The sequence below is a fragment of the Polypterus senegalus genome, chromosome 3 (genome assembly GCF_016835505.1).
Source record: "Polypterus senegalus isolate Bchr_013 chromosome 3, ASM1683550v1, whole genome shotgun sequence".
Classification (NCBI taxonomy): Eukaryota; Metazoa; Chordata; class Cladistia; order Polypteriformes; family Polypteridae; genus Polypterus; species Polypterus senegalus.
The window spans coordinates 172975202-172996016 of record NC_053156.1 but is presented as its reverse complement, the minus strand read 5'-3'; the positions used below and the strand labels follow the sequence as shown (position 1 = coordinate 172996016).

At 38.3% G+C, this 20815-nt stretch overlaps 1 protein-coding gene across 4 annotated transcripts in view; it reads left to right on the top strand.

Moving 5' to 3' along the window:
* The window catches only part of LOC120525692 (serine/threonine-protein kinase MRCK alpha-like), a 429465-nt gene extending 413023 nt beyond the window's left edge, over positions 1-16442 (top strand). For 3 of the 4 annotated variants that reach the window (XM_039748213.1, XM_039748214.1, XM_039748212.1), the window contains 3 exons: positions 99-216; positions 12714-12871; positions 15202-16442. In XM_039748213.1, coding sequence (XP_039604147.1) covers positions 99-216; positions 12714-12871; positions 15202-15333 — 408 coding nt within the window. In that variant the 3' untranslated portion in view covers positions 15334-16442. Of the gene's footprint in view, positions 1-98; positions 217-12713; positions 12872-14743; positions 14819-15201 lie in introns of all 4 variants that reach the window. The other variant, XM_039748215.1, reaches the window with a different exon arrangement.
* The last annotated feature ends 4373 nt before the right edge of the window (positions 16443-20815 follow it).

The window sequence follows — 20815 nt, the reverse complement described above, 5'->3', positions numbered from 1 at the left end:
ATAATCAGAGAAACAATATGTAAAGTTTTAGTATTGTGTTCATAACTTGTTTATTTTGCTTCCCCCTTCTTTTTTTTTCTTTTTCTTACAATATCCAGAGCCTTCGCCCGCAAGAGAGCCGTACCATGTTTAGTGGGTCTGTAAGCATACCCTCCATTGCAAAATCCCGAACTGAACCAGGCCGTTCAATGAGTGCAAGCAGTGGACTGGGATCACGTAAGTACTTATTATCACTGTATAAGATGTATTCTAATGTATCAATTCCTCCTTTTTTTCAGTAAAGAAATGAACATTTTTAGTTTAGGTACAGCTAGAATTATGAGATAATTAATGAACCTCATCTTGTGATACACTGTAACATGAAAAAAGTGTTTTTTAGTACAGTTTATTCCTAATTCTGTATAAAGTTTTATTTGGTCATACTCATATCTAATTCAATTAGAATAATTGTTTCTTTCTGGAAACAGCATTAATTAGAAGTCTGTAATGAGGATTCGGGATAAGTAAAAATAAATAAAACACATACTGTATCTGCAACCTTTCATGAACTTTAGTCAGCTAAGGATCTTAGCAGACCTTACGGTAAGATGAATTTATTGTCATATTTGTGGAGCCATCTTGAGTTAATTTGTGCTTTGTAACATGATATATTATCCTGATGGAAGTATCCATTTGTAAAGTATAGACTTGTGAATAACTGTGGTTTTGGTGTATCCACTGCAGCTTTATCTTCCTTCCAGCATAGTGTTCTTATACTATAGACCATTTGCTTTAAGGTCCAACATGTTGTGCATTCAGAGATGTCCTTTCTGAGTGCCACTGTTGAAAAGAACAGTTACTCAAGCATTTGCAGCTTTTCTGTTACCTTGAACGAGGCTGGCCATTCTCCTCTGACCTGTCTCATTAAACAGGTTTTTGATTACTGAAACAACAATGAACAAGTGATGATAATAGGAAAAAAATGCAACAGCAAAAACTGTGGTAATCAAAAAAGAGTCACATTTCTCCAGATGTCATAATCAAGGGCATCCCAAAAATGCTGTGTAGGGATAAGATCAGGAGAAAAGGTTGGCTAAAACAGTAGTAGAATACCAGCGTTCTTTAGAACACTTCTAACAACAACAGTTGTTTAGCCTGGCATCATCCTGATATAAAACAGACATCTGGGAGATATGAGCAGAGGTATGAGCTGATAGTTCACCTTCTTCTAAAACTAGCAGTATATAGCCTATCCCTCATGGTCTTGTCACTAATGCAGTCACTGCCTTCTGAGAGTTCCAGCAGATCTGACATGATATGTCAAATGGATCAGTGTGATCTGTCAGTCCTGCTACAGTGTGGTAACTCAAGAGTGGCGAGATCGGGGGCAGTCATCTGTCCTACTTGTCTAGTTAAACATTTACCTGTGATGTGGACATATTGAAGTGGCTTAATTCATAGTGTCTGGTAATGTTGGCACATGACATAGCTAAATGAATCATGCCAATACATCTCTCACATGTTTCTGGTGAAATGCAAGTTATTATGGAATGCACAAATTATGGCATTTGTCTTGATGTGTCCAGCAGACCCCCGTGACTCTATTCGGATTCAGCGGGTTAGAAAATGGATGGATGGATGTTTTCAGCTTTTTTTAAAGTGACCTGAGCATACCTTGTTCCATATTGCCCTCATTGTGTGAAAGTGCACCTAATAACCATTCATTTTTTTCACAAGTGGCAGTGCCTCACAACACAAGCTGTTTTGCTGGTTAATGGGCCACAGTGAACTGAGAGCTTATCCATAAACTTTAAATTTTCTCATTACAGGAAATGTTTTTTTCTTCAGAATATAATTTTATATTCCTTGTAGGTGCAGATTAATCAGTTCATATGAACATGTTTTCTCATCCATCTTGGAGTGGTGGCCCTGAGGCAAGGGATCTGTACCGATTGCCGGTTCAAATCCCGTAAATGACAGAAGTGACTCCATTCCATTGGGTCCTTGAGCAAGGCCCTTAATCTGCAATTGCTCCTTCCTAGGTTTAACATTACCCTGCATCTACGAGCCTGGGATGATCTGTCTCCTTGATTATAGTTGCTATGCTGGTCTGCTCTTGATTCATTTATTGTGCTTTATGACTAAGAACTGATCTGATGTTCACACCCACCTGGCTTGTGGCTCTGGGGTGATCACCCCTGTAATATCCAGCCTTACTTGTTTGCGGCTGTATGTTGGAACCTCCAAATCCTACTACCTCCTCTTGCTATGCTTTCTGCTGCTTCGCTATCGCCGTCATGGCACCCGCCCGTCTCACCAGCTCCGCTGTGCTGTGCTGCTTCTCCACTGCTATCAGATAAGTATTGCTCAGTATCATGCTAAACTTCATATAAACAGTTTTTCCAGAGCAAATGGTCTGACTGGAATATCCTAAGAGACACCAATATTTTGAGGCACCTGAAATATGTACATCGTGGGTCAGGTCGCCGCCACCGCCGGGCTGCGAATTAAAAGATCACAGGCAGTATTTGCTTAGGAATATGCCGTCCTACTCATGGCCCTGGAAATAGAAGTGTCAGTGTGCCAAATTTACAGTATGTAAAAATAAATTCCGGTCACAGCTCTGTACAAAAAGAAGTCTCATCAACTAATACTGCATTGTTTAATCTGAGATCTCTTAATGGCAAAGCATTGGTGCTGTCAGAATTCATCATTGACACCAAACTTGATATGCTGTGTTTAACAGAGACATGGCAAAAACCTAATGAATTTATGTCTCTCATGGAGGTGACACCACCTGGTTACACTTTACTCACAGAGCCTCGTAGCTTAAGACAAGGTGGAGGACTAGCGGTAATTGTCAAAGTGGATTTTAATATCAAAAGAATCCCGATTGATTGTCCATTGTCTTTTGAGTGTCTGGCTCTTAAACTAATAATGGAATCAGGTCCTGTCTTACTCATTGTTCTTTATCATCCTCCAAAATACAATGCAACCTTCTTATCTGATCTGACTGAACTATTAACCCACTTAAGTTCCTTTTCCCATTCTTCTTGGTGATTTCAACATCCATATTGACATTACTACATCTAAACTGAGAAATGAATTCTTATCCTTACTGGACTGTTTTGACTTGACACAACATGTTGGTTTTCCCACCCACTCTGGTGGTCATATACTGGATCTGATCTGTACATCTGGACTATTTGCATTTACAGCACTGATTTGGGACACTCTGACCATAAAGCTGTACTTTTCACTGTCTCATTACCTCTCCCTTCTTTTACCTGTAAACGACAAATTTCTTACAGAAACCTTAAAAATATCTGTCCCTCTATCTTTTCTGGATCCATTTCTGATCTTTTACTGTCTTCACCTATTCCATCAACACTAGTCTTGTTGACCACTATAACACAGCCCCTCATTTAGCATTAGATAAAACATCTCCTTTAAAGCATAAGGAGGTTTCCATTAAGCGTTCAGCTCCATGGTATAACTCAGAATTGCGATGTATGAAAACAGCTGGCCAATGCCTTAAGAGAATGTCACGTAAGTCTGGCCTCTCCATGCACATCCAGGCTTTCTATGACCACCAAAAAGCTTACAAAGAAGCACTAACTGCTGCCCGAAACACCCATTATGGCAGAATAATAGAAAGTGGCCATGATAACCCAAGGGTTTTGTTCTCTATAGTTAATAAACTACTCGAACCCGCATCTGGCCCAACTACCTCTTCTTCTGAAGACTTTGAGAAATTCCTCCACTTTTTCCATAACAAAATTAAAGATCTAAATAATTAACTAACATAAATACATCATCAGTTTATATCTTCCCCTGTTTTCCCACTCCATCCAGCTCCTTCTCTAAGTTCTCACCAGTCACATCTGCTTTTGTTAATGACCTGCTTTGTAAAAAGAGGCCGACTACTTGTGTACTGAACCCCATCCCCACCACACTACTTAAATCCTGCCATAATGCCGACCATTACAACAATAATAAACTCATGTTGCTCACTTTTAAAATTGCTTCTGTAACCCCCCATGTTAAAAAAAAGTCTGGCCTTGATGCTGACAATCTTAACAATTTTTGGCCTATTTCCCACTTACCTTTTCTGTCAAAAGTTCTTGAGTGTGTTGTAGCTTCCCAACTCACCAACTACTTAACGTCTTCTCCAGTCTGGTTTCAGGGCACAGCACAGCTGTGAAACTGCTCTGCTATGGGTAACCAATGATTTGCTTATGGCAGCACACTCAAAGTCAAGTCAAAGTGAACTTTATTGTCATCTCAACCATATACAAGTATACAGATAGACGAAATTGCGAAGCTCAGGGTCCACAGTGTAACAACATGATGTGCAAATAATAAATTAAAAATAGAATTACAATTTTAAAATGAAAAAAATTAAAACACAAACAAGACAAGACATTGTGCAAAGATAGGACAAAGAAGTAGCAGCAATATTGATGTGTAAGATATGTAATATAATAAATAAATAAATAATAGATATAGATAATACAGAGATTATCAGTGTATGATAATAGTTGTTTAAGACATTTGTAAACAATGACAGATCAGAATGTTTCACAGCAGAAGGATATCAGGAGTGTCAAAATACTTAAAGGTCAGTGTGAGATTTTCAGTTCTTTTCTACACGCACACTCATCTTTGCAGGACAGTGGTTCTCATGTATAAAAGTTCTGTTTTTAAAGGTGCTTGAGGCTGTGTGGAAGGTCCCAGGGGGCAGCCTGGTGTTAAGGAGTCTAACAGCTTGGGGGTAAAAACTTTCCTGCAGCCAGGCAGATTTGGCTTTGATGCTGCAATATCTTCTTTTGGATGGCAGAAGTGTGAAAAGTCCATGTGAGGGGTGTGAGGGGTGTAAGGGGTCCTGCACAATGCTGCAGGCCTTGCGGACACTGCATTTGTAAAATATGTCCTGTAGTGAAGGGAGAGGCACCCCAATAATGTTCTCTGCTGTCATCACTAAACTTTGCAGGCGCTTGCGGTCGGATATGTTGCAGTTTCCATACCAGACAGTGATGCAGCTGGTTAGGACACTCTCCATGGTGCCTCTGTAGAACATGGTGAGGATGGAAGGGGGAAGACGTGCTCGCTTCAGCCGCCTCAGGAAGTGTAGTCTCTGCTGGGCTTTCTTGATTAGTGATGAGGTGTTATGTGTCCACGTAAGTTCCTCAGTTATGTGCACACCAAGGAACTTGGTACTCCTAACAATCTCCACATCTAAACCGTTGATGCTGAGTGGGATGTGGGCAGGATGTGATTTTCTGAAGTCTACGGTTATCTCCTTTGTCTTGTCGACATTGAGTGATAGATTGTTGTCTTCACACCATGCGGACAGCCGTATGGTCAAACCAGCATATTAATTCTGTTAGACCTCAGTCAGGCATTTAACACTGCCAGAAATGACATTCTACTATCCAGAATGGAGAACATGCTGGGTATCTCTGACACTGCCCTCCAGTGGTTCAAGTCCTATCTGACTGATAGACAAGAGTTTGTTAATCTTGGCAACAGCAGATCCATCTTAGCGCCAGTCACACAAGGCGTTCCTCAGGGCTCTGTCCGCTGTCCTCTTCTTTTCTGTATTTATATGCTTCCCCTTGGCCATATTATTCGTAGCTTTGGACTGGGTTATCATTTCTATGCAGACGATACTCAACTCTATTTCAGTGTTAAAAGTGGAAATTAATCAGAGCTTTCTCAGCTCATAACGTGCCTCAGTGATATTAAAACCTGGATGGAGCAGAACTCTTTAAATTTAAATTGCAACAAAACTGAACTCCTGCAAATTGGGACTAAAGTGCAACTTATTAAAATGAGCTTCTTCCCAGTCCATCTTTGTGGTTATCTCATCAGACCTGCCGCTACTGCAAAGAATCTTGGTGTCATTTTTGATTCCTCCCTTTCTTATTCCGTCCACATAAATCACATTAAGAAACTTTCTTACTTTCACCTCCGTAACATATCAAGTGTTCGCTCCTTCCTCTCTTTTTCTAACGCTGAGAAACTTGTCCATGCTTTTATCACATTCCTCATCGATTATTGTAATTCCCTACTGGCAGGTGCCTTTTCTAATCTTACATCACAGCTCCAGCTTATTCAAAACTCGGCTGCAAGAGTCCTTACTCGAACCAGCAACAGTGAGCACATCACACCCATCCTGCTTCGCCTTCACTGGCTCCCTGTGTCTCACATAATTGAAAATAAAATTCTACTAAACTACATCTGTGACCTTCTCCATCACTATGTGCCTGTCCGCCCACTAAGGTCCTCTGATTGTGGCAATCTTGTTGTGCCCCACACTAATCTACACTCCATGGGTGACAGAGCCTTCAGCTGTATAGCGCCCAGACTCTGGAATGACCTACCGAAATTAATTAGATCAGTTGACTCCATGAATTCTTTTAAAAAACAACTTAAAACTCATCTGTTCAGGAAGGCTTGTAGCTCTACCTGACTTTATTACTCTTCTTTCAGTTTACCTAGATGTCAAAATGCTCATGTAACCTGTGTGTGTGTGCGCTAGACCATCAATTATGTTGTCTGTCTGGCTTTTTTGTTTTTTTCTCTGAATTTACTATCTTACTCTTCTTTATTTATTTATCTTGTTTAGTACAATGCTATATACTGTATACCCTGCCATTCTTTCTTAAACTCTGTGAAGTGCCTTGAGCATGGGAAAGTCACTATATAAATAAAATGTATTATTATTATTATTGTTATTATTATTATAAGCAGGTCCTCCATCTTGCAGGGAGAACTAGAGGGTTGAAGGCAGGATTGGCACTCCAACCACTGTAAAAAAAACTCACACTGTTCCATTCCATTTGAAGAAGTGTGGTGCTGAGGAGTCACCTGCTGCATGGCTGCGCTCAGGTCCTTAATTGGGATCCTGAGGCAGTTCATGTGCTGGGGGCGGCATTGCGCTGTAACAGCTCATGCTCCTAACCAAACCCATCTCTCTCTCTCTCTCTCTCTCTTTCAACCAGTCGTAAACATTGAAGAATTTATGCCCTTAGATACTGTTGCCAGTCATGTTGCTTAAATGGGAGGCTCTTGTGTATGTTGTGAAAGAAGTGATCTTCAATCTCTGCTTAGCAGTTTAAGTCTGAAACACTTATCATTTATATTTACTTATTTGGCTGATACCTTAGCAACTTGCAACATTTGAGACACAATTTGTTCCATTCTTTTGTTTTTCCAAAAAAGTACAAGCTGGTGAAGTGACTTACTTTATTGATAACATCACATGAATAACAGCAGCACTGCAGTAGTACCAACAGCTGAGTAGATCCTATCCAAACATTGAAAATGTAGATTAGATCAGATATTTCCAAACTGTATCCAGTTAACAAGCTTTAAATGGCATAATATTTGAGATTGACAGCTTTCACACCTAATTTGTTAAATGTGTAACTTTGTAGAAACAGCATTTTATTATGAGATTTGTACTAAAGGAGCAGAATGTTCTTAAAAATTCAAAGTAAGCGCATCAAAGATAATGTTATTTATAAACAACATTGTTTTGACCAAAATGTGGTGCATACAAGAGATAAAAGGCAATGAAAAGGACAACAAAGTAATGAAACGTATAATTAGCACAGACATATTAAGACATTAAACAAAAACCAAGTATAAAAACATGCATCTAGACAGACTCGGAAGGTAAGGAAAAAATGTATTTTGAGTCTACATTTAAAAATACTAATGGAAGGAGCAGTTTTAATATTGAGGGAGAGATTGTTCCACAATCTCAGAGCAGCTACTAGAAAGGATTCATTTTTAATCGGGATCAAGGCAAGGTGGGGCCGCGTCATTTAAACTTTTAAAATGAATGCTAAACCAAACTAGGAGCCAATGAAGGGACGCTAAAATTGGAGTGATATGACTTCTTTTCTTAATGCCAGTTAATAATCTCGCTGCAGCATTCTGTACCAATTGCAGATGTAGTTAAGATGATTGACTGATACTCATATACAAAGAAGTACAATAATTTAAATGGGAAGATATGTATAAATGCATGCATCATTTTCTGTATATCAGGAAATTATAGTATTGACTTCAGAAACCGTAAGCTTAAAAGGCTACCCTTGATGACCGAGTGCATTTGTTTGTCAAATTGAGGTACAGATCAAAAATCACTTCCAGATTAGTAACTTGTGATTTCACTTTTTTGACAAGAGTTCTAGGCTTTCAGCCTCACAATAATTTTAGATGGACCAAACAGGATCACCTCAGATTTACCTTCGTTTTTTTAATTGGTGGAAATTATTTTCCAACCAGTATTTAATCTTCTCCCTGTAATAATGAAATGTCTTCAAAGAGTAGGCATTAGTAGGTTTCACAGACAAATAAAGCTGTATATCATCAGCATTAATTATTGAAACAAAATATTGTGTTTCCTATTGATTTGTTTCCAAAGGTAGCACAGACACTAAACTAGAGTCTTGTTGGACCCCACATGAAGCAACAATAGATAAGGAGAACTGATTTCCAGTAGTAACAGATAGGGTTCTAGGATCAAGATAATAGACAAACCCTGGATGCTAACCCAATTTTCAAGGCGGTCAAGGAGTTTAGTATGATTAACTGTATCAAAAGCAGCAGCTGAATCTAGTAAAATCAAAATGGCAAAATTTCCAGAAGCAACAGCAAGTAACAAGTCACTGGTAACCTTGAGAACTATGGAAAGCTCTGAATCCAGACTAGAAGGATTTCAGAACAGAATTATGACCACGGAAAGACAGCAGCTGAGAAAAAAAACAACCTTTCCAAGAATTTTAGAAAGTAATGACAGTTTTGAATTAGGATGGCAATTACTAAAGGAACTAGGGTCTAGTCCATGTTTTTTCAAGTGCAGACCTGAATCCCTGTATGCCTGAAGGATATAGAGATGGTACTTGTAGCAAGACAAGTATTATTAATAAGCTTTGACAGTAGAGCTAATAACATAAAAAGTCCCTTTAAAGAGAGGAGTTTGAATTACATCAATAGGGGAGTTTTTGCAAGAGAGGGAAAACATTGTAAAATTAACTAAAGACTGCATTGCAAGTCAGATATAACAAAGGAACTGAGAGAGATGCTATAATCTTATTAATTTTATCATTAAAAAAATTCTGAAACTATCTATAGGCAACCTTCTAAGCTAAGAGTGTTAAGGCTGATTTATACATCTGCCCTGAGTCTACGGTGTACCCTGACACACACCTTCTCAAAAATGTGACTACATGTTGAACCCCACACAGACCCCTACATCTCTCTTTGATATCTATGTATTTCCTGAAATGCATTTCTATCTGTCTTGCAGTATTCTGAAGTAAACATGTAGCAGATTGAGAAAAGACCTGTTGAAAAATTTAGAAATTATACACATTTATGTGATTCCTTATCACAACACTACAGAGACAATCAGATGGGAGCCAGTTTGTGGTGGAAAATATCAAATAACATTTATTTGGAAGTTAACAAATGTGTAAAAAACTTGTAAAATGCGAAGAGGAAATACATTTGCCTATGTAGGAGAATGTGTAGCAAGAGGAGCGGTGATCCTGGAGGGCAAAAGTTGCCTGCATTTTAATGAATCATTTGCTTTTCTTGCACGCTACAAACACCACCAGCTAGCGTTCAGGCATTTGCCTACAACGCGATGCGTAAATATAAACTGCTTTCATTGGCATAGCAGAAAAAGACATTTGCAGTGGAGGAGTTTACAGCATGAAAGCTGCTGTTTGAAACCCTAGGAATGACTGTTTGAGAAGATAGCATTGAACGCGAGTGGCATATGATCATAAAGTGAAATATCTTCAAAATTAACATTGTTGACAGAGAAACCAGATAATAAAACAAGACCAAGCATATGATCATGTACCATGGCCATGAGTAGAGGAATAAATTTAATAAATTCTATAATTCAGGACCAGACTCTGGGCAGCTGGGTGGTGCGTGAGATTGGAAGTTGTTGGTGGACCTAGGTCAAAAACTCTGCTTCCCAGCTGAGATTGCATCTACCAACCTCAGACCTGACCTTGTGCTATGGTCGAAATCACTCCAGATTGTCTATATCATTGAGCTTACTGTACCCTGGGAGGATACAGTGGAGGAGGCTTACAAGCACTAACTGAAATATGCTGATCTTGCAACCGATGTGCAAAAACGAAGTTGGAAAGCTAAGGTCCGAGCAGTCCAGGTAGGCTGTAGAGGGTTTATTGCCACCACAACATCAAGGCTACTCCAAGAGTTGAAAGTGCGGGGACAGGCTCACCAGCAGGCATTAAAGGACATCTCCAGTGCTGCTGAAAAGGGAAATCAGTGGCTCTGGCTTAAGAGGAAGAACTCCAGCTGGGCCTCAGCTGGGTAGATAGCGTCTTGGGGGTGAGCCTGGGACACTAGGATTCACTGCTGAACCCTCTGGAAAACGTTGTGGGCCTATCAGCGAAACATATAGGTCTCATATATGCAATTATGGATGTAAACACTTAGTCCTATGAAACAGAACAGAGTCCGTACATTTTGTAACACGCTTACTGTTTTAGGGTCATAGGGCCAGTGTCCATTTCAGCCACATCATGTACAAGGTGGGAATAAACCTTGCAACAACCCCAGACTGTTGATCCATCTTTGATAACTGTGGTGTAGCGGGTCCACAGCTCAGAAGAAGGCGGCCAGGTTTTAAATAAATAAATGGTTGGTTTGATCTCAATGGGTGAATGTGCTCTCGCGGCTGCAGGAGTTTGGTGAAGTGATTAGGGTGAGAAGCACCTGCATGTGAGGGTACGGACTGTCTCAATTGCTTCATATGCTTTTTGTGTTGCACAGTTGAGGTGCTGCACCCATGGAGGCATAGAAGGATTTGTCGGCATGAGAAAAAGGGAAAAACAGAAAGAAGCTTGGCATGAAGAAAGAAGGAGAAGAAAGAGTTGATTTTTGAGGTTTGAAGTCAGCCAGTACAGAGGAGGAGAGGCTGGCATTCAGAGCCCTATGGAGGGGCTAGTGATTGCTGCTCCCTGGGCAGATCGGTTTCCCATTGATCAGCAGAGGGGTGGTGGAGAACGGTTGCGATCACAGTTTAAGGATCCTGCAGGCACTAGCTTTTGTGAGCAGGGAAGTTGGAGAAGTTGGCTCGTACAGTCATGTCATTCGTGCTGTAGGAGGCAGCCGTGTCGAGAACTTTAGGCTGAGGAAGGGAACACAGCTGCTGTTGCCGCCACTGACTGCAAGACCTAAAAGGAGATTGGAAATGTGTTGTGTTGAAGGATAGCAGACAGAGCGAGATGGAAAAGAAGGACAGAGAGAGAGCAGAGGTTAGAATTAAAGAAGAGGAATCATGATAGGGAGACAGGAGTGCAAAAGGCTGTGCTGGAAGACAGGAGAGACAGGTGGTCAGGAGCAAGCCTTGGGGCTGCAGGAAGAGGTACATCTACTGAGTGTTTTCCTGAGTAGGAGTGGCCCAAACTGCAGTGTCTCCCACAGATGCAGAGGGACTGGTGGTGAGGAAACATGTGGAGGCTTGGATTTGGAGTCCTACTTAGAGCCATGGTCCAACGGGGAACCCAGGCTTATGAAGTGATGGTTGACTGCACCTGTTGATTTGATACCTGTTCGGTGACCACATTCTGAATGGGGTATGCTGAGGGGATGTCTTCTTTTGGAAGGCAGTACTGTTCTCATAACCTTTAAAGGAGCTGGTTATTTTTATCCTCTGGTTTTAAGAAAGTATTTAATTGTTTTTAATCTCCATCTGGACATTGTTCATTTTTATAGATTATGTATTTGTTTATTGGAGATTTCCACTACACTTTTGAACACTATTTGTGTTTGATGGTTTTTAATAAAAGCACTTTTATGCACATACTCCATGCTTTGTGTGTGTGTCATCATCTGCTGGCTCATCCCTCAGATACGTTATCGGCCATAGTGGGTTCAAGAGGCTCCCTAGATCAACTGGGAGTGTGGCGCTGACCTGTTCTGTTACAGGAACAATTACACACACTGGGCCACTGTGTCATTTAATTGTAGAATCGTATGTTATTCAACAATCTTCTTATTCAACGTTGCTTGTTATAATTTGAATGTAAGAAATAAAACAAAGTGTCTGGTTCCTTACTGATTTGTGTTTTGTTTTTGTTTTTTATGAAATGAAATTAGTGTATTCTAATATATTCTTGTTTATCATGAAACAGAGAGTGGTGACATGTTGAACAGACATGCTAGTAAGAATTGCACTGTACTTATAACAATATGACTACTGCTACTGGCTGAGTAGGAGGTGCATGGGTCACAAATGCAGCATGTGTTTTAATAATCACACCTGCACTTTCTGTCCATCATGTGCATGTGATGCATTCTTTTAAAACAATTCATATAATTAGAAACATTATTATATTCTATAATCAAGTTCTTATGTTTATACATAAAGTGTCACAAATGCTATAAATGTAATGACATAAATAAAAGAAGAATATGAAATTTACTAATAATGTATTTGTACCACATCTAAGTTTGACTTGACTTACTTGCTTGAGGTTTTGGCTTTTAAATATGTAGCACTATTTAATAATAACACGGAAGAAAAAAAAATCTTTTTTCCCCGATATATATAATGTCTGAGTGTATTTATGAAATCCTAAAATAGAAATCTAAGGTTTAAATAGAATGGCCCCTGCGGAATGTTGACATTTTGAGGAAATCCTGTTCTGATGGTTGTATTTCTGCTTTAGGGCCCACAGCACAGAATGGAAATGCCCTCAGACGAGAGTTTTCTGGTGGAGGCTACGGAACAAAACGACAGCCGATGACCTCACCCTCAGATGGGTCTCTTTCTTCTGGTGGTGTTGATGGTGGAAGTGATGCACCAATATCACAGTTTGAAAGAGAGGTAATGCAGCTTTCACAGCAATTCAGGCATTTGTTGTTTTACTAGAACATTAATAACTTGGATTAAGAGGTAATGCTGCTTATCTTTTCCCTTTCTTACCTGATCATTCAATTTGTTGAGCATATATGTTTGTGTTGTTTTTCATTATTTATTTGCTAAATTCTTGGAGCCTTATTTTAATTTTTCTAAATATCAGCTGTAAATAGTAGATGTTACTGTTTCATTAAGTAGTTTATAAAACCATAAATATCAGTTTAAATGGTTGAATGTTTTCCTTTCAATTCCAAGATATTTTAACATATAATGTAAAAATGATACACAAGCCTTCCAACCGTGTCTGAATAATGCAGTCCTGATAAGAGTGGGATGTATTGTTGGTTTTGTTTCAGTTGTACAATAAACATAGTAAAACTTTATAAATATAGAGCAGAACAAGCTTGTAAATGCTAGAACTGAACTTTACCTGACACTTTTTATAAAAACAATCCTTAGACATTCAAAGTCAACTATATAAAGCAGTATGCATCCTTACATTGGCTGCCTGTTTACTGTTAAGAATTCTAATTTTTCTTGGTCAGAGAAAGCAGTTTTGTGCGGTGTTTGACATTGTGTTGACCAAAGTTAATGGATGGCTCCTGTCTGTCACTTAATAGTTACTAGGATGTGTTCTGTGTTCCTGATATCCTTGAATGGATTAAGTAGGTTTTTAAAAGTATAGATTGATGATCCTATTTAAGTGAAGCATACTAGGCTGTGTTCACACTACTGCATTTTTAATTAATAGTGGCATTGGTAAATAAAAACAATCTTTATGCACACTAGTGTTTTCATATCATATACTAAAATATCTCCATCCACACTAAAATGAACGAAAGTTCATGGATCGTAGACATTCAACTACACTGTGCATGCACACCTTGGCAGAAAAATACTTGAAGGGATGGTAATGTTACTAGCCAGGACATATATTGCAACACTGTAGTGAATGGTAAATTATTTCTTTTTTGTGCATATATGCAGTATTCAAACTGTAAATGCAATTTAGATGCATAAAGGTTACAAACATAGCAACTCTTCTTTATTGGCTATGTGGGAGTATGAATTTCTTCAACAAAGGGTGACCATTTAGGAATTGAGACATCATAATGAGCAGAATCCAATCAGGAAAGGGCTATGTGGTAAGCACAAACAAACCTGAGCTCTTTTTGAAGTATGGGGATCTGGAAAGCATTTTCAGGAGTTGAAAATGCCACAGCAACATAGGCGAAAGGTGAAAAGACAAATTAAGATCTACACTTTTGTCTAAAATTTTGTAGGTGTGTGGACATTGCCCTATATGGTTTCCATATGCCTATTTTTTGAAAAAAACATACTTTATTTTTTCAAATCAGAACACATGCATTAGTTTAACATGTAAAAGTTCATAAATTAATTGCCTATTGGTGGCATTTTGCAGATTCTCATTTTTAATTTCGTTTTTTCTGGTATAGTATTTACTGAAGATTATTTGTTTCCTCTTGAAAGAAGAAAGTTCACATCTTACTTGAATGTTACAGTCACATTGTAAGACTGTGGATGTTTGTTTTTGAAGAAGTGTTAGGGGAAAGGACTGACTTTTGTTCCACGTTTTCAAAAACCACATTCCTGGGGGCATTTTTCAAACTGCTGGCACCCTGGAGACTAAGCCATTAACTTTAAAAATATGTGAAGAAATATTTTATGTGATAACTCTGATGTGAAATTCAAACTCAGTTATTATCAGCTGTAGGTTCCAAAAGTTCCCATCCTATGCCTGCCCATTCCATGTTGATCAGGTATTGTGGGGCTCCTAAGCTCAAGCTGAGCGTAAAACCCAAGTGTTTTCCTCTGCAGTGGCAGGCTGTTTCCCCAGCAGAGAAGACTCCTGATCTGAAAAGGGCATTAAGGACCCTGCTTAGTAAAATTAAGGTAATGTTAATCTCCCCCAACCCTTTTAGTTTTAAATGACCAATTCTTTTGTCGCATTGATGGATGATGAATTTCAGGCAATTTTGCACAACTTTACTAGCTCAGTCTTGAAAGAATTGGAATGGCAAAGCAGTTCCATCCGCATGTTATGCATCCATTATGTTCAAGCTTTTAAACTCTCTCGACAACAAGGAGACACTGGAGTGCTGAAATGCTGATATAAGGTCAGAAATAAAAAGTCCTCTCATAGGCTCGCACTGAGCTTCGCATGTGAGCCACAGCAATTTAAATATGTTAATATAGTAATTAATAAAAAGCTTCTTTAGTATTTGGCAGGATTAAAATTGCAAGTGAATTTATTTCCTTTTGTTTATTCTTTGCAGGATTCAGATTCTCCTAGACACTCCACAGCCTCCAACAGTTCCAACCTGAGCAGTCCACCGAGTCCAGCCTCTCCTCACAAAACCAAAAGTCTCTCTCTGGAGAGTACAGACCATGTGGGATGGGAAACATGATTCCAGAACCTTGACATTATTAAGTCAAGTTTTCACCTCTTTTCTTCACCTCCCATCATCTCTTCTGATTCTTGCTTCGGAAAGGCTGCACTGTGTTAGCCTTCTAGCATCATCAGCAGCTGTACCTCCAATCTTAAGAAATTCAGTGAATCCAACTGTAATGTCACCAGTGAGGACAGTGACAAACATTGCAGGCATCCATACCACAAGAATTGCCTGTGCTGTGACATTGTCACACTTCCTGTGGGAGGGATTTGCAGCACACTCCATAGACAGACTACTGAAAGTACAGCTAATATCCTTGTTGCCAATTGATGCATTTATTTCACCTAATATTGGACCAGGACCTTATATTACAAAATGTACAAAAATGTGTACATAAACACATGTATTAAGTTTATAGATATTTATAGTAGAGTTTGTCTTGTTGGCTTTAAACAAAGATACAAGGGGCTGATCTGGCCTTGACAACGTCTGCATTTATTCAAGGAGAGTCGTGTTGGTGAAAAAAAAAAAGAAAATTTGTTTTTGCTGCTCATTTTGTTGTGGACATAGTTATCTTCTGCAAGTCAAATTTGTATTGGGAGGGCACAGACTAAAACACTGCAGGGCCTCCAGAGTTGGTCACTAGAAGTGCCCGTCTATCCTTGCAGTTTTTGATTGCTGCTGCAAAACAAGCCGATAAGACTGATGAAGTGCAAGTTAGTGCTTTTTAAGAAGGTGCTGGCTCTAGACTAGTCATGTAAGAATGTATTTAATCCAATGGGTTTTGCAATAAGAATGTTCTATAGCAGCTTTCCATTCCATTTTCAATTATCATTAGTCCTTCCAGCCACCAAAACAGCTTTTATCCATGAGTTATGTAGCAGACTGCCGGGAGAATTGCTTTAATGCTGCCGTCTTTGGGAGTAGGAACAGTTCCCATATTGGTGTAAGAAAAAAAAAAAAAATATGTGTGTGTTAATGCTGTAAAATGACAAGTAGAATTTAATATATCTAGGAAAACAGAAACTCTGCTATAATGTGCAAGAGGCATCAGGCAAGCCACCGTCTGGGTTTGTAGTGCTGTGGGCCTTCCAGCTAGCAAGCAAGCCTTTCCAGTTGTTTTTTTTTTTACAAGTGTGATATTTGTTTGTATTTAATTCATTGCTGATGGTATTTGATATGTTTGGGAATGTACCACATGGCTTCTTTGATCTGTTTTTGTAGACTCTTTGTAATTGGAATGAAACAGTCAGCTTTTGGAGTTAGGATTGGAACATGGTACCATAACTGTAGGCAGTAAGGACAGTGTGACTCTTTTCCAATGGCAGGTGAGGATTTTTTTTTTGAGTTGGCCCAAATGAAACAAAATCAATTTACAGATGCATTCCAGGATGAGTTTGCTGGTTTTTTTCTCTCAAATCTTTCCACATTCATCCTTCACCTGCCTTTGTATGAGTGTGTTTATGCGTGCCTGTGTGTGTGTGTATTTTTGTGTGTTTTGCAAGACTCCATGGTCCAGCAGAGCATAAATTCAGCAATAAGCTCTCTCCTGTCCAAAGACAACAAAGTAACACAGCAACCCAGTAAGTTTTAAGAGGAATGAGCTATTTTACTAAAGAAAGTGATTTTTCAGTTGTGATTATAGAATTCTATATATAAATATATATATATATAAAATATATATAAAGTTGTGTATAGTTTTACTCATCATGGTGCCTCGTGGCACTGTGTATCAGACATCACGGTGTAGACCGGTAATTGTTTTTTTTTTTTTTTTTCCCGTTTTCTGTTGCTTAGCTGTATGAAAATAGAAGCCTGAAAAACTATATGCAAAAGTGGACCCATTGTAACTCTGTGGGTGAAATTATTAGACAGTTGTTAAAAATAAAAATATGAGCAGTTTCTCTGGAGGCAGATGGGGCTAAATCCACAGTCACTTAAACTTAGTAGCTTATGTGAGAAGAACACCCCCTCTCTGTCCATCAGCCTTTTTCAAAGGATGGTAACGTTACACTTGTATCACAAATAGATGGATTTTTTGTATTTTTTTCATGCATTTCTTTAGAAAATCTGTTACATTCACAATGGTTGTTTAGAGTATTTGTTCTTATGGAGGTAGTAAGCAAACAGCAGACATAAACCGTCATGCCTATCTATATATTAGGACTCTCTTTCTGTGGAGAAGGCCACTGTTTGCTGAACAGGTATATTGACCTCTGTAAGCAGAAGGCGACTCTTCCAGTAATCCAGAACAGAAGCCTAGAACAACAGAACCTCTCCATTCCAAAGCAACACCAGTAGTACACGTGTAGCAGTAATTGCCAAGGTTCCACTCCACCAACCAAAACACGAAGGGAGAACGTTAAACCTGGTTGTTTTTTTTAATCTAAAAAGAAAATACATGAAATGAAAAGAAAATCATGTGTGCAGCAAGGACGACAGCAATCTGCCTTAATTGTGTTTTTCGAACATCTGTCACCTTTTACATTTTGAAATTTGGTGCCCTCTGCTAAGGGCAGTCATGATTGTAGAACTACCAGAGATGAGAAAGAAAACATTTGGTTTAAAGAAAAAAAAATCCATCATAGAACAAACAAATATAATTGCAGGACTTTACAAATTACCCCTTGAAATGTGTGGGGGTTTATTTTAAGAGCCGCTAAATGAATGTTTGGACAGTGTTCATAAAGGACAATTTAAAATGTCATTGTCATCATCCTTCTTGTTGAGTAAAGCCCACCATGCTTTAATTCCGATTGTCCATGATAGCCTTTTAATTCACGAATGCAAGCTTGTGTTCTGTAGAAGTCGCCATAGTTTTTCAAAAGCGAGGCCTTTTATTAGTCCGTATGTCAGCCATTAATAAGGGGTCTGCTGTGCTTTTATAAAGTATTTCAGAACTGGGTTCACCCTGTAGTACCTGTAACTGATTTATATTTATAACCAAGCAATATTAACTTTTTAAACTGCCTTTTGGATTTTTTCTTTGACATTTTAGCCTGGAGGGTATTGTTTTACTCCTCCCACCCATTCACTAATATTTGTATGTTGTAAGACCACCTGGCCAGGCCCTTTGATTTAGTTTTGTCTCTACACAGATAAATTTGAAAAAAAATCTAAATGTCAACATGCCCAATATTTGGCAAAATATTAAAAGTCTGATATTTCACTTGATGCTGCTAACTTCTGTTATCGTAAATTAAGGACAGAATGTCTTCACATTTCAAAATCTGTTTTACAATTCTGAAATACTACCAGTTCCTGACAACTGTGATCATTTTAAAGACAAGCAAGTGACCATTATTCCTGAATAGGGCTTAAAGTGCTGCTCAGGTGCCAGCATTTATAATTTTATGTTAATAAACCATTCTGCCTGGTCTTCCAGTCCTTTTCATTCTCCAACATTGGCTTGGAGTTACACACCCAACCTAAACCTGCAGATAAGTTAGGACTTCTTATAAAAGCAGGTCAGAAGCAGAGAGAACACACTTTGCCTTAGGGAGAATGCGCACAAGCGATTTTTGTTTGCTTTTCTAAATGGAACAGTTATGTCCAGTCAAAAAGCTTTAAATGGATATCATTTAATGCTTGGCGTGTACTGGTGATGTGAACCGTCACAATACAAAAGATGTAAAGACAAAGCTTTATGAACCAGAATCAGTAAAGTTCCAGTGCTTGCTTGTTTTACTGTTTGTTCGAGAATGTACTTTACCGAGACAATGTCTTAAATCCAAGGTGGATACGACTACGGGTTGGTGAGAGTGGGCCAAAATCTGTTTTATTTTCCAGTTTGTTATGGTATAGCAAAGAAGGTTCCCACTTTGTTAGTTGTAACCTCAGGAAACATCTGAACCAATGATTATTTCAGAGGATTTGGAGACTATTTCCTTACTTGTCACAGATTATTACCGACAATACAGTATAATCATCCACCGAGTTTTATTGATTGTATAAGCATTTGGGTTTTAACTGTTACTTGTACAATTCAGTGTGCTAGGAGTTCAATGAAATGGGGTTGGGGTTGGGGAAGGGATGGGGACTGAATTGGTCATATCATAGCAGTATTTGCAACTCAGTGAGGTTTTACTTGCCTTTCATGTTATTTACAATTTCATATCATTTATTTTTTAAGAGTTTTTTTGTTTTCTTTGTAAGAATATTGTACAGTTTTGCATGTCCTAGATGTAATCACTTTTGTTTGTAGGTTTTTAAAGGCTGACAAGTGAAATAAAAAGAAAAAATGGCTTGGCTTCTTATCACTCCTTCTTTTGCTCTTGATAACAGTTGCGGATTTAAATGAATAACATGTTACAGAAAGATTTAGGGGATTTTGCACAGAAATATTTAAGGCGGACTGTCAGGAAATGTATGGGACTAACCACCACTCTTTTATGTTGATAACACAATATTAAAATATTAACCTGACTTTAATGTATTTCAAATAAAACGGGGAACTGTTGCAAATATATTGGGCTACGGTGTTCATTCTTTTAAGTATGACAAACTAAGAGTTTATGGTGTGAAGCCTTTTGCTCAGGTTTTATGTAGAAGCTTGAATCTAAACCTGTGATGTTCCCACCACTTATTTCAGTGCACCTTTCTTACGTTCTTTACATGGCTCTACTTTTATTAATTGACTTTTTTTCTTTTTTTTTTTTTTGTAGCTAATTGAAGTGCATCAGAGAACCAGGACACAATTTTTGAAAGGACCAACTCCTTGACTTTTCCAATACTTTTCCAGCTGGTACAGAATTTGACAGTTATATTTTTTGATGATCTAAATACAGTTTCCTGTTCTGATGAGCTACAGATGTAACTGGAGTTAAAAACGCAACACGGGCAAAGACTTGCACCCTTTACAGCCGACTTAGGAGTACAGCGCATGCAGTACAGAAGGCATCTCCATGTCGATACAACAGGAATTGTTTGGTTTTACCCTTTTTGAATATAATTACAGCAAAAATTCAAAAGTAAAACAAAAATTGCCTTTGAAATAAATAACGGGTGGGCAAAAGTAGATTTACAGTTGTTTGTATGGAAAAAGACATGCAGGTTATGATTGCTACATTTTAATAATAATAATAAAAAGAAATACAAATTAATAATACAATAATTAATAAATAATACAAGAATAAACTCTGTTTCGCATTTCTGTAAACCTACTTTTCCCATTGTGTGTGTGTGTGTATATATATATATATATATATATATATATATATATATATATATATATACTGTATATATGTGTGTGTGTGTATATATACAGTCATGGCCGAAATTATCGACACCCCTGGAATTTTCTCAGAAAATGCATCATTTCTCCCAGAAAATTGTTGTAATTACAAATGTTTTGGTATACACATTTATTTCATTTATGTGCATTGGAACAACACAAAAAAGCCAAAAAAAGCCAAATCTGACATGTCACACAGAACTCCAAAAATGGGCCGAACAAAATTATTGGCACCTTTTCAAACTTGTGGGTAAATCGTTTTAT